The sequence below is a fragment of the Neoarius graeffei genome, chromosome 6 (assembly GCF_027579695.1).
Source record: "Neoarius graeffei isolate fNeoGra1 chromosome 6, fNeoGra1.pri, whole genome shotgun sequence".
Taxonomy (NCBI): Eukaryota; Metazoa; Chordata; class Actinopteri; order Siluriformes; family Ariidae; genus Neoarius; species Neoarius graeffei.
Window position 1 is genome coordinate 62,325,508 of NC_083574.1, and position 13,582 is coordinate 62,339,089.

General features: G+C 39.6%; 1 protein-coding gene across 2 annotated transcripts; it reads right to left on the reverse strand.

Annotated features, from left to right (window-relative positions):
* Positions 1-1,044: 1,044 nt before the first annotated feature.
* On the reverse strand, positions 1,045-10,883 carry nr2f2 (nuclear receptor subfamily 2, group F, member 2). Of its 2 annotated transcripts, none has more exons than XM_060923980.1 (3): positions 10,811-10,883; positions 5,386-5,913; positions 1,045-3,350 (listed from the first exon to the last, which is right to left on the reverse strand). In XM_060923980.1, exons 1-3 carry the CDS (start codon positions 10,848-10,850, stop codon positions 3,076-3,078), a joined length of 843 nt encoding a protein of 280 aa, XP_060779963.1. In that variant the 5' UTR covers positions 10,851-10,883; the 3' UTR covers positions 1,045-3,075. The 2 variants fall into 2 exon arrangements, with proteins under 2 accessions (XP_060779963.1, XP_060779962.1); XM_060923979.1 differs by lacking the exon at positions 10,811-10,883 and adding an exon at positions 6,957-8,198.
* Between the last annotated feature and the right edge of the window lie 2,699 nt (positions 10,884-13,582).

Below are 13,582 nucleotides of genomic sequence, written 5' to 3' on the forward strand. Positions count from 1 at the left end.
ATAAAGATTATTATTATTTTTATTATTATTATTGCTGTTGCTGTAAATGGGTCGATATTTACGCAAAAAATGAACGACGAAGTAAACGTTGCTGAAACTTGCGGATGGAGTGCGTTAAGAAAGTCTGACAGTAAAATCGACATAAAAGTATAAAAATAACGCAACTGTCAGTAAAAATCCAGACTTTTTTTTTTTTTGGGAGGGGGGGCTGAAGATGGTCATTAATTAAGTTTCAAAGATGTTGTTATTTTCTGTGCCAAAAGTTTTGCTGAGACTCATTTGAGATGGAGGGGGTCCTTTTTGTCTCGGCTCCGTGGTTTGGATTAGGTCGATTCGCACAATACCTTACTGATTGAACTAACAGGACGCAAAGTTCAATGGGAGCTTTAAGAGACGGATTCATACAACTTTGTCACCCTTATAGAGAATAAAACTAGGTGTAAATCTCAAACTGGGAAACGAATTCTTAGAAATAAACGGACCGTCGCCCCTTTTTGCTATTTCGCGCACAAAACAGGCGATGGCAGTATTTGACATGTAGCTTACACGCCCATACTCAATGCAGTTAACTATAGCTTACAGATAGAAAAAATATGGCGCCTATATAGTCGGGGAGAAACATAGATTTACCAAAAGTCTTATAATAATGTATGTTATCATTGGGAGATGCATCCAAAGCACAGATAAATGAAAGACTAAATATAAGAGCCTGCATTCCCAACTATTTCTTGTTATGCTTAAAGCTAGGTTTAAATGTCATTTCGATCGCTTGCGTGCCAACATTTGTTTTTCTAACATTGATTTTGTCTCTTACTTTACCACACAGCACACTCTGGAAAACTCATCAGTAATGTAACACACACTTTTGTAAAAATCGCTGATTGACCAGCAGACCAGAAAAGACAAAACATGGCAAGATTTTTGATTTCAAATTCATAAATTATAATTTAATACCAAGAACAAATTTACAGCAGAATGCTTGTTTACAATAAGCTAACACAAACAAACAAGAATTGTTTTCAACTATAAACTTCCACACACACTCACGTATATCACTTGCAATTAATAATAATAATAATAATAATAATAATAATAATAATAATAATAATAATAAAAAGTATCTATACGTTATCAATACCCTGAAGTAATATATTCTTATATATTTATATAAAAAGGTGGGTCAGTTTAAACTGTTCATAATTACAATCATGTAGCATTCTCTGGTCCATATGTGGCATGGGAACAGCCCAGGATAACTGTTCAGTCAACTACACAATATGATCCCTTTTTATCCAACCACAACATGGTGTCTTGTGTGTTGAAGAAAAGCCTCGAGACAAGGACGAAATTGCAAGCTTTCACACTTACACACACATACAAGGCATCTGTTACAGATCGAAAAGGTGCAGGAACACTGAAATCAAAATAGCCACCCCTTTCCAAACCAGCTCACCCTGTTAAGTATTATCCTATTATTGAACGTTTTGTTTTTCTTTTTTCTTCTTCTTAAATACAAGGGCTAGTGTACTGAATGCACAGATTATATCTATACAGTCAAAAACATTTACATTTATATATATCAAAGGTAAAATAGGTTAGCGACCTGTGGCCATGCATTCACAGTCTAAATACATGAAAAAGAAAAACATTTGTCGTAATATGTATGTACAATACAAAAAAATTCAGTGCTACTAGCTAACTCTGCCACTCATTTTTGAAGACATTTGTTTTCCCGAAAAAAATGGCAACCACAGTTTTTTCTTAATCACATATATTTTGTATAAGAAAAAAAGTCCATGAATTGACCTATATATTTACAAGAATACTGCCTCTAGTTATTGTTTCTCCCTCTTTTTCAAGTGAAATACTCAATCATAAGACTGAATTGTAAAATTGTTTCCCACGTTCTTTAGCCTAGGCAAAGGCTACAATAACGTATAAATAACAAATCGTTGATTTCGCTCTTTACAGGCACTTTTAATGCTTTAAGTGTGTTGGGGAGGTTTTTGAGAGCCGTTCTTTGTAATACTACTTAGCTGCTTTTAAAATACAGTGTAATGGGTTACAACAATAGTTCAGCATTTTGACATTTTCGCAAAATGGACGGACTTCGTAAAATTCACTTGAAATATTTGAACAGATGAACTTCAATAGTCAAACCAAGTAATTTGTTCTACACTTTACAGTTTAAACCAAATATTACAGATTACTGAATGTAAGACCAATGGAGTAGATCGCAGAATCAAAACAATCGCAAACAACACTCTCACTCTCTCTGACACACACGCACGCACGCACGCACGCACTCACACACACACACACACACACAAGCGCACAGCTCTATGTCTTATTAGTTTAATAGTTTTCAGGTTTCTGAGAAATACACAGAATAATGGCATTGTAAGACACCCTGGTGTCTTAAACTGGGCTTTTAAGGACTTTTTCTGTCTGTTTATTTGAGTTGAAGTTCATAAGTCCCCATTTTCGTTCATTATAGGGAAAAAGTAAGTGCGCTTTCAACATTTATAAGTTGTACTATATTGCTGTAGATTTAGTTTCATTTCTTAAAGAACGTCTTTACAACTGTTTTAAGTCGTGATGATCAGAAAAGAAACAACCAAAACCAAAAATCCCCACCAACTTCATAGTATAGAATGACACAGGCCGGTTTGGAACCAGAATTAAAAAGAAGGGAGAAGAAAAAAAACGAAAGATACATGGGCACAGGACATAAGAGCCAGCTGGTAAAAAAAGAAACAGACTTTTTAAATTTATTCTCGTTAAATTCCTCCAATTTATCACCTTAAATGCACTTCAGATTTTCCTTTCTCCAGAAGGAATATTAGAATTTTTTTCTGTTTTGTCCCTTTTTTCTTTCTTTTGTTTCAAAAAAGAAAAAAAAGTAAATAACACCCCCGTCCCAGGTAGTTTTCATTCAATGTCTCAAATTTGAAGATTCACAGTCATTTATGAAAAACGTCTCTTTTCCGTTAAAGTAAACTCGTGTAACAGCCGGTTTCTTCTACAAAAAGAAGCGCTAACTAGTGGACCCCCATTTCTGATCCTTCCTTTTGCTTATTGAATGGACATGTATGGCCAGTTAAAACTGCTCCCTGACAGCAACATATCCCGGATGAGGGTTTCAATTGGGGTTTTACCTACCAATCGGACGAAAAATAATTGCTCTATGACCGAAGAGGACACTGTGCGCAGAGAAGGCAGGCGTAGTAATAACTTCCCAAATCGCGTCGGCTGGTTAGGGTACTGGCTCCGCACGTACTCCTCCAGTGCACACTGGGACTTCTCCTGCAAACTTTCGATGTGGGCCACGTCTGACAGACCGCAAGCATCTACAAGTTAAAAAAATAAATAAATTAAAAAAAAAAAAGGACAAAGAAACTGGCATTATATGAACTGAAGCCTACACCGTCTCCACCGAACGGGCATCAATCATTGTACTGCATTACTGTACTAAAATGTCGGGCTCCATATTGTCAGTATGCCAGCGTTATCATTATTCAGCTTTGATATTGCTTTGATATCCTGTGTGTGCATAAAGGGTATCACTGCAGGGGAGAGTCATAAACATACACGCGCATTCAGGCTATCAAACGACGTCATCTGTCAAATTTAGTCTCGCGCTCATAGTTAGCATATTGCCTACCGGGCAACACTGCTTAGAAATCAGTACTAGACTTGCATCAATACAAATGCGATGTATTACATTGTGGAGAATGGAAAATAGGATTGTTGGATTCAATAAATAGACGAATGAACAAGTAAACACTATTACATATCCCCGGTATCGGTTTTCGGGAAGCGTTATAACAACCTAATGACTTAAAAAAAGTTTTACTGTAAAATGCATTATCAAAACTGTCATTCTAATGGCTGTATACGTGAAATAACTATTGTCTAGATGTAAGCTAAGGTTAACGTTTCACTTGCACTGCATGTGGGTCCGACATGACCTATACGTACAATACTTTCCAAAGTAATTTTGAAGCACCATGGTGAATGAAGCTAATTTCAAACTGAAGTCAGAATGTAGCCGAGTCCCAGTCTGTGAGTGTTCACTGTAAAAATGCTATTGGCAAATGACTTCATTAAATCATTATGTAGGCCTGGAACTTCCAGGGCATACATAGGAATAAATGTTCAATTTCATGTTAAAGGTTTACAAAGTGTTTTGATTTCAAACAACTGAAAAAATAATAAAGAGATTTGAGTAACATACTTATTACTTGTTTGACCACTAGCACACACCTTGCACAGCATTAGTAAACAATCCTTCATAAAATACTTAAGGACATATTCGTGAAGTTTTTCCAGAACTGTGAAACCACTCGTGTAACGTTTATAATGCACAAATAACTAAAGGAAGTGAGGGTCATGACCCAGCTCTGGAACGAGTCCAGCATGTGTCACGGATCTCTAGAGCCCCCCTAACAAAAATAAGGAAGAACTGTGAGCCCTTTTACGGCATAGAATGAAATGTGTCTCTTTCCCGCCCGACGCGACGCTGCACAATTGAACTAATCAAGCCGCGTGCATTTATCACAACTTAGAGCAATATATCAATTCGAGCGACCAAACTCACACAGGAAAGTTGTTTAAATGTGTGGAAATAAAGCATTAGGCCTTTTCTTCCTCTTCCTAACAGACTGCTCATCTTCCCTCCCCCACCAAGCGTGACATCATTAATAACTGTCATTCAAATAACTACAAATAATCGAATGTACCCAAAGCCTAAATCATAGGTTAAATCGTTAATATTTAAAAGAGAACTGCCACAACATTAGAGTATATTCTCACATTATACCGCGCTTTAAGCAAACAGCAGTATTTGAAATATTTGCTGGTATGATCGTATGCCACTATTAAAGCACGTACTGTTAGTGATACAATATGTGTTTATGACTGCACAACGCACTTTTTTTTAATTTTACATCCAATATATGTTCTGCAGATCAAGGCCTAACTTACAGTAATTAAACATAATTATAATTCTATTTTCTGATCAGTTAGCACGACTAATGTATATTTTTATTCATTAGCTGTTTTATGAAACGACTGCTGTACATTATTATTTATTAGCTGTTTTATGGAATTTACATAATAAATAATTAAAACCTTAACGTGCAGCTAACGGAGATCCATCTTAGTGAAGTGGTTTGGTGGCCACCTGAAGTGCTAAAATAAATTTACAACCTTTTCTCTTGTATTCACAAATTAACACAGCTCGCACTTCGTTCATTGCAATTTATAACTACTACTACTACTACTACTACTATTAAACAATAATAATAATAATAATAATAATAATAATAATAATAATAATAATATGTACTCAATGAATATAATCTTGTTAAACTTGGAACTTACCCGTGGTGAACAACACGATGGCTTTTAAGCAGCTGTATTCGGCCGAGTCGACATGTAATGCTTTGAGCTTTTCAACTTGCTCCTGGAAGATCCTAATGTGGTCCATGAAGGCGACCACTCTGTCCGCGGACATGGGGGAGGCATGGAGGCCTGCGGCGGCTAGCAGAGGAGCTACATGCAGTGGCATGGAACATTGGGCCGCGTTGAGGACGAACAATTCGCTCCAGGTGAGCCTGAGCAGAGCCACCTGGTCTGTGATCTGCAGGTCGGGGAAGAAGGGAATATTCCTGGCCCACTCCACGGCGCTGAACAGCATGCGTGCCGCCAGTTCGCAAATGTTCTCGATGCCCATGATGTTGTTGGGCTGCATACACTGGCTGCCATAACGCGACGTAGGGTAGGGCTCTGCTCGCAGCAGCAGAGAGATATATCCCGATAGGTAGGAATGGCAGTGCAGCGGGTCCCCGTTCGTCAAGGCGAACTGGCCGTGATGCGGCTGCGTGGGTGGCATCCTGCCCCTCTGGACCGCTGCAAAAAGAGAAACTACAGATATTGATGTTTGAAATTCTATACATCAGTTCCTGACATGGTATGAGCTCGCGTTTCTGTTCCTGTTGTTTGGATGGGCATGCAACTAAACAGCTCAAAACGTCCTAATGCCTAAAGGTTATACTAAAATGAAACGTGCACGTGTTTGCATTAGTAATAATGGCATTGCTCAGTGACACAATTCACATTTTAAAATGTAATTGCGTTGCTTAACTTTACAGAGACAGTATAGCCCCTATAGAATTGACAAAGTTAAACCCAAAGTCTCCAACAATAAAAACACCACTATCGTTCATAAACCACGTCATCAAATTATGCATAAATGTAGGAAATACTGCAGTTGTTATCAGCGAATGTTTGATATTTTAAAACAGAACAACATGAGACTCTGGGAAAATTAAACAAAGAAAGCCACGGATGCTAATTCATAACCTCCTCAGCTAGCGCAAGACTCAATTCAGTCAACAACTAAAACTGAACTGCACTGTTGGGGGACACACACACACACACACACACACACCGAACCAAGCACAAGCGTATCAGCCCCGATCTTAAAAGTTCATATTAATTTTCTGGCTCATGTAGGCGGCCTGCGGTCGACCTTGACACCATAGCCTAATAATAAATGTGTGTGTGTGTGTGTGTGTGTGTGTGTGTGTAATGTTGTCTGTCGGATTTTCTTAAGCGTGCAGTATGTACTGCAGAGGTGTTATTCAAATCCAGATGCATGCCAATGTTTTATTGCTAAACAAAAGCGAAAACCCCAAGTAGGAATGCATAGGCTATAGCACACGTAAGGCATAATTAACGCGTGGAATGTGATTTATTTGAGTATTACTAGCGCCATGTGGCGCATTAACGAAGGCGGTTTCCTTTGCATGGGCTGGTCGGCTTGTCCATGGAAGTCGGAGGGAAAACATGGTTGAGAGAACGTAGCACACACTGGCCCACGGCGCGCGTGCGCGCGCACACACACACACACACACACAAGACAAAAGAATAGAGAAAGAAAATCTTAATACCTTCCCGTCTCATGCCAACTTTGAGGCATTTTTTGAGGCGGCAGTACTGACACTGATTGCGGTGGTGCTGGTCGATGGGACAGTTCCGGTTGGCCCGGCACGTGTATGTGAGGTTGCGCCGCACACTGCGTTTGAAGAAGCTCTTGCAGCCCTCGCATGTGAACTGGCCGTAGTGCTTGCCGCTCGACTTGTCGCCGCACACGACGCACTCGATGTGCTGCTGCTGCTGCTTGTCCGACTGACTCTGCGACGTCTGGTTTGTTGGCGTAGACTGAGCATTGCTATTCGGCGCTCCTTGAACAGGAGTCTGCGGGGTCGGAGGCGCGACCTGCGAGGCCGTGAGGTTCAGCTGGCCCGGCTGAGGGGTCGCTAGGGTTAGTCCACCTTGGGCTTGCGATGAGAGGGCGCCCTGTGTCTCGGCCACATCGTCCTGGGAGCCTCTCCACACTACCATTGCCATATCTAATCAGTCAGCAACTTTGTGTCGTCCGTTTTGTTTTTTTGTTTTTTTGTTTGTTTGTTTGTTTATCTGTGGGTTTTTTTTTTTGGCGCGTCGTGGTGGCCCTGGTTCTAACGCAGCACGACAAGGTTTGTTGATCAGACGAAGAAATAATGCACCCTGCGCTTTTATCCCACTGAAACTCGCGCGCCGACGACAAAGCGGAGCCCGTTTTTGGGACTTGGCAGTGGTTAAAACTGACACGAAGACGAGCCGAATCGCAGTCCTGCTCTTAGAGGCCACATCCAGGGGCGCCCGCAGTCATCCATCCAGGAATACCGCGGAAGAAAAAAGTGAAAAAATAAATACGACGACCAAAGAGGAAGAGTCTGGTACAGGGAAGGGGCCAATGTAACTTCGCGACGTTCAGACGCGCGGAAAATAGAAGAGCTCGTATAGATTACAGAAGCTGGCGAGCGACAAATGAAGTTCCAGTCTTGAACTGTTGTTGAAAACCGACAACTGGACCCAAATTTTGCCGCTACTTCCCTTTTTTTTTCCAAGATGAGGTAGCACTAGCCGCCGCCACGCGCAAAACCAAGCCTGCGTGCTCGAGTCAAATATGAAGTCAACTCTCCAGGCGAGCGGCAGCGATAAGGAAACAAAAAAGAGAGCACAACCTACTGAGCTTCCTTTGCGTGTAGCAGAAATAATCAGAGAAGAGAACGGAGAATCAAAGTGATCAAATATGATAAAAAGAGGGAGGTTAGGAAGTGATTGCGATTTGGAGGCGCTGGGCTGGCAGAATGCTTTCTCTCTGATCAGCTCACCGAGCTCTCTATATAGTGAACTTTGACACGACTGCTGCAACTTAGCACACGTTACCATGGAGATGGGTTGCCATATATGGAAAGTGACTGTGTTTGACTGGTCAGAGCTCACGGACCGCCCCCCCCGAACCCGATTGGCTAGTCGGCACTTGTGCTACTTGGTGCTTTGCCAAAGCAAGGAAAAATGGGTCGAGGAACGACACGGTCCTAAAGAGAGTCCGATCGAATGTAACACAATAGAGCACGCAATTCTTTATCTTTAATGTGGAATAAATCCAAAGATTGCGATAGCGATAATGTTCCACACTTATTCTCTCAGGGGGTTTCTGAGATTTTCAGTTTTTAATGTAATATGTAAATGGTTGGCGGAAACATGAGGCCAATAGACTAAGCATCTAAACATAACACTGCACAAATATAAGATACTGGTAATAGCGCTTTTAATAAAATATGAACCACATTGAATACATGAACACATGTCCTTTTGGATTATATGCCATTGCTAAACTACTGCGAAAAGTGAAAAAAAAAATCAGTTCCATTAGGCATTATCCAGTGTTAGTCTAGCTTACTCCTATCAAGGAACAGCCAATATGTTTGCGCTTCCGCAATGGTAATATTCACTAAAAACATCTATAAAATATTTAAGACAAATTAAGTTCATAAGCATACTGTTGGGATACGTGTGCAATTTACTTATTGCTTAAAAAGGTTCCGTGATCAATACTTGTTACACGAAAAAGATGTCTAAGATAAATTACATTATATTAAACCCACTTGACATTACATGATCTGCGCAGTAGGCGACCATACTAACTGCTCATCCATAACAAAATTTTAAATCTTATTGCACCTCCGCAAGATATGGTCAATATTTATTTATGATGTGCATGATGCATGATGTGCATATTCCTCGAACGCACGCGTATAGCCGACAAATAACTTGCCTTTAGTAGCCAAGCAGCAAGTGTAAGACTGGCCCTGAGTGCTTTCTTAGACGCATACCCTTCATTTTCAACTTATATATTAGAATGATTTATTGGATGATGAAACATAAACATGATATTTTCATAAGGGCGGCATTATTATTATTATTATTATTATTATTATTATTATTATTATTATTATTATTATTATTATTAATAACGTTCTGCAGGAAAAACAAACAAACAAACAATCAACCAAAACCCACTATAGCTGGCGTGGTGTCTTTAAATGATCATCTTGGTGTCGTTCAGTTTCGTGGCCTAATGGTTATACTCAGTTTCAAATAGCCCTTATATGGATGATTTCAGTAAAAAATGCTACACCTGGACACCCCCCACACCACCACCACCACCACCCTCATCAATAACAATAAATTATATAGGCCTTGTATAAAATAAGTATGAAAATATTGTTCGCATTGGACTCAGTTTATTTATGTAGCCTACCTTGTTTATTTATTTATTTTTATATATCCCACGTTATAAAAGTACTAATAAAACAACCTTTTAAATTGAATTACTATACTGCGTTGATGAACTTCAGGAATGGTTTGTCTCCGTTAAATGGAATCGTGATACCTCAACCGCTGATTAAACGGGGAGGCTGAATGTGAGTCATGTGTCAACGGTGAAGACGAGTGTCTTCCATTTGGTTACTCAGGTTGTGTGTGTCATATCAACTTCTAAAAAGCCCCTCGTGGTTGAAGGGTACTTTGTGCATCTCCAGGGGCTGTCAACCATGGGCCCACTGCAAAATTTACAGCTCTAAATCAAAGCATATGCCGCCAATGAGAAAGAAACGCTGAAAACTGGGTGTATGACAGTATCTGGGTGCCCCCTAGCGTATGGATAATTTCTCCTTCAAAATACACTCTTTTTAACGTGCAAGAGCCATCTTAAATAGAAAACGGCGTCTACAGCTGCTCGTCTCTCGCTAATACCAAAAGCGACTTGCGCAAGTTTTTAATCTGACTAATGCTTTTGAGCATCGTTTATAATTTAAACGGACGTGGCAAAGCGACGGGTCTGCGTACACCTTTTTTATTCGGTCATGTTGCAGAAGAAGCAGAATATTCTTTGCTTATTTTGCAGTCAGATTTTTTTTAAAGTGGGCTCTGCACTCTGCGAACCAGAAGTCCTTACGCAAAGCGGACACAAAGGAAACAAATGCAGGAAAAACCCCGATACGTTTTGGAATTTACTGAAAGCCACATTTGGTGAGTGGTTATTATGTAGGCTATGATGAACAGCGAATGCATGCTCTCGTTGTTTTCTTTTCATATACAGAAGAATGCTAAAATAAGACTACTTTTTTTTCTCCAGGCGCGCCACACAACAATTTAAAGAGAAATGCTCGCAAGTGGAGAACCCATATAGCCTAATAATAAAATATTTTCTTACCACATTGTTCATTCAACATTTCGCGACATAATGCACGATGCAATGATGATACGTAATGAAGCCTATCGCTTCATTTAAAAAAAAAATGTTTTACTGTTAGACTATTCAGGATTCGACACCAAAACGGTTTCTGTATGTGACACGTGTTATAAGCAGAACCAGAGAGCGTTATAAGCATGCATAGCCTCTGAAACATACCAAAAGCATATGCTGTCGATTCGTCCTCGCCGTAGTGCATCCTCTCCTAGAGAAAATGAACTTAGTCTTCTTTCTTTCTTTCTTTCTTTCTTTCTTTCTTTCTTTCTTTCTTTCTTTCTTTAGTTTTTGTTTTAACGGTGTATTTGGTAGGGCAGACAATGTTCTCTCCCCCCCCAGACGGAGTAACGCATGAAAAAAACAGGTTCCTCGGTTTATTGAAATAATTAGTGTGTAAAAGAAGAAGGGAAAAAAAAGGCAGAACGTCAAACAAAATCAGCCCAACTTTTCTACGACGCTTTAACTTTGTAAGCCTGTTGTTTAAGACACAGCTACTAATGGGGTTGTCTTTATAGGCAGAGATGTCGAAAGTGTTTTGAAAAAAAGTGACATGATGGTCCTTTGCGTGTTTTTCTTTTGTACAGAAGGTAGAACGCCACTTGCTTTGTGTAGGCTGAGGGACTGTGAGAGGGAGGGGGAGATGCAGCCAGGAGAGACACCTGTCTGTTTATGGGGACATTCTTACTCTATCTATGGCCAAGTTCAACGATACCAGACTAAACTTTAGCACATCAATGAAAACACCTTATGCGCATGTAAAGGGATACAAGACTGAGAATCGGCTAACAAAAGTGCTCGTCCCCCCAAAAGTTTAAATATTTTAAATATGTAGACTTTTTTGAAGGCCTTCCAAATGTGATTTTCAAGGCACACTGTAATGAAGCCGCATCCCAATTCGTGCGAGTACACTTAACCGTGTAAACCTCACTTCGTAAGCAGTAATCTTCACCCGCAGGAAGCATTCCTCTGGTAAACCAATATTGATTAGGATGAGACCCAAAGATGGTGTCACACTAAATATTTACTGATCACACACACAAATGGCGGGGGTCTGTAACGATTTGTCGTAGAGCACAGGGAAATTAGTGAATCCCTTTATGAGTGGACCGGAGGAGCGGTGTGTGTGTGTGTGTGAGAGAGAGAGAGAGAGAGAGAGGGAGAGAGAGAGGTGCGTAGAAAACTCGCTCTGGTCGGAGTGAGCAGAGTTAAAGGGGATCGATAGGTATTGAAGAAGATTTTTAATCGCTTTTTCGAGGAGAATGAGCAAAAGAAAAATACGCGTAGCCTAAGTTATGTACAAACAAGTTACCTATTTTTAACTGCAAACAAACTAAATCGAATTAACATATCCAATATTTATGCAAGGATCGAATAATATATTATATATCTTATATCACGTATCCTGAAAATGGGAGTACTTATTTTAAATGCTACTGCTAATATAGCTTATTAAACGGATTTCCGGGCTCTATGGAGCTTGGTGGCTCCTGCGTCTTATTTATACCAGTTTGAACTCTCCTGTTAAGCAATGTGTAAAGTTTTACCTTCATGTACTCTTTCTGTTCCACCGAGTACTTTCGACTGGGAGATAGAGGGATTGTGACCTGCGGGTCAGCGAAAGTCCGACCAAATTAACTCTGTACGGAGCGAAGGTTAACCAGGTTAATCTACATGAAGAGGCTGATTAAGTTAGATGACGTAAAGTCACAAAAAGGAAGAATTACAGCCTCGCCGCTGAAATGGTATCTGAACTCTCTGATCCGTGTTTCTAACCACAAAAATATTTCCAGCATCCTCAGATCTGACAGTTAATAGGTAACAGGTTTTAATTAAACCACTTATTATTAGTTCGAACCCAAACGACAACGATGTGATAATTATTATGGCACTTTGATGTAGTTCAACCTAATAATAATATAGCCTATTACATAATTATTTAATCTGTTTAAATAAGCAAATATTTCAAAAACATTCCTCCAAAACGGTAGCTCGTTTTTCTTTAATGTTAACACAGATCTTTGCAACTCTATGATAACCTGTGCAACCATGTGATGTGTTATAAGGGTCAGTGTGACAGTCTAGTGGCCAAGGTACTTGTCATTATATGCAAGCAAAATATTGCAGGGAATATCCCATTTTAGTATGGCAATGGAATTAGTAATGTTATGAATTTCATTAGTAATGAAATTAGTCTGTTTAACACATCTGAAAGAATGTATCAGTCATGCTCAGTAAGCAGCCTTTACATTTCAGAGTTGATGCAAGGAGTACAATTAGCCTTTATTTTTGCTGCAAAAAGTAATATTGATGATGGTGATTAGGTTCACATTATCTACAAAATATAGTCAAATATCTCATAGTATCTCACAAATCACTAATGGATAGCTTGCGAATCACTGCCTCCTTGGGTGTATTCGCTTTACTTATGGACATGTTACTGTTTAACCGGAAGGTTATCTGCTATGAGGCTTCTATATGTAGCTATTATTGTTAAAACAAACAAACAAACAAACAAACAAACAAACAAACAAACAAACAAATAGGACACTGATAGAGGCTATGTATTAACTCCACACGTCCATCAAGAAAACAAGTTATACCATATACAGTATACCGGTAATAAGGCCCAGTATGGCGGGAGTGGATGAAACCTCTTAAACAGTAACCCACCCATAAATAAGGTGAATGCACCCAAGGAGGCAGGGACAATTGCATTGGTCAACATCATATCTTGCATGCTATTGGTTCATGAATTTTGATAGGGTCATATCATTAAAATCTGCGTAAGAGTGCACAGAAATCTGTGAGCAGAAGCTTCGCGAGCGCATAAAAGTAGTCTGAGTGCGAGCAGGGGCGATTTGAGAGAGAGAGAGAGAGAGAGAGAGAGAGCACTTTTTTGAGTAGGAGCAGTGCAAATTTGCATTCCAAATTATT

Coding starts and splice junctions, on each gene's coding strand:
- nr2f2 (XM_060923979.1), bottom strand. CDS start 7,416: ATGGCAATGGTAGTGTGGAGAGGCTCCCAGGACGATGTGGCCGAGACA. Junction 5,914..6,956: donor AGTTGGCATGAGACGGGAAG/GTATTAAGATTT, acceptor CTCTTTTTGCAG/CGGTCCAGAGGGGCAGGATG. Junction 3,351..5,385: donor CATCGTGTTGTTCACCACGG/GTAAGTTCCAAG, acceptor TTTAACTTGTAG/ATGCTTGCGGTCTGTCAGAC.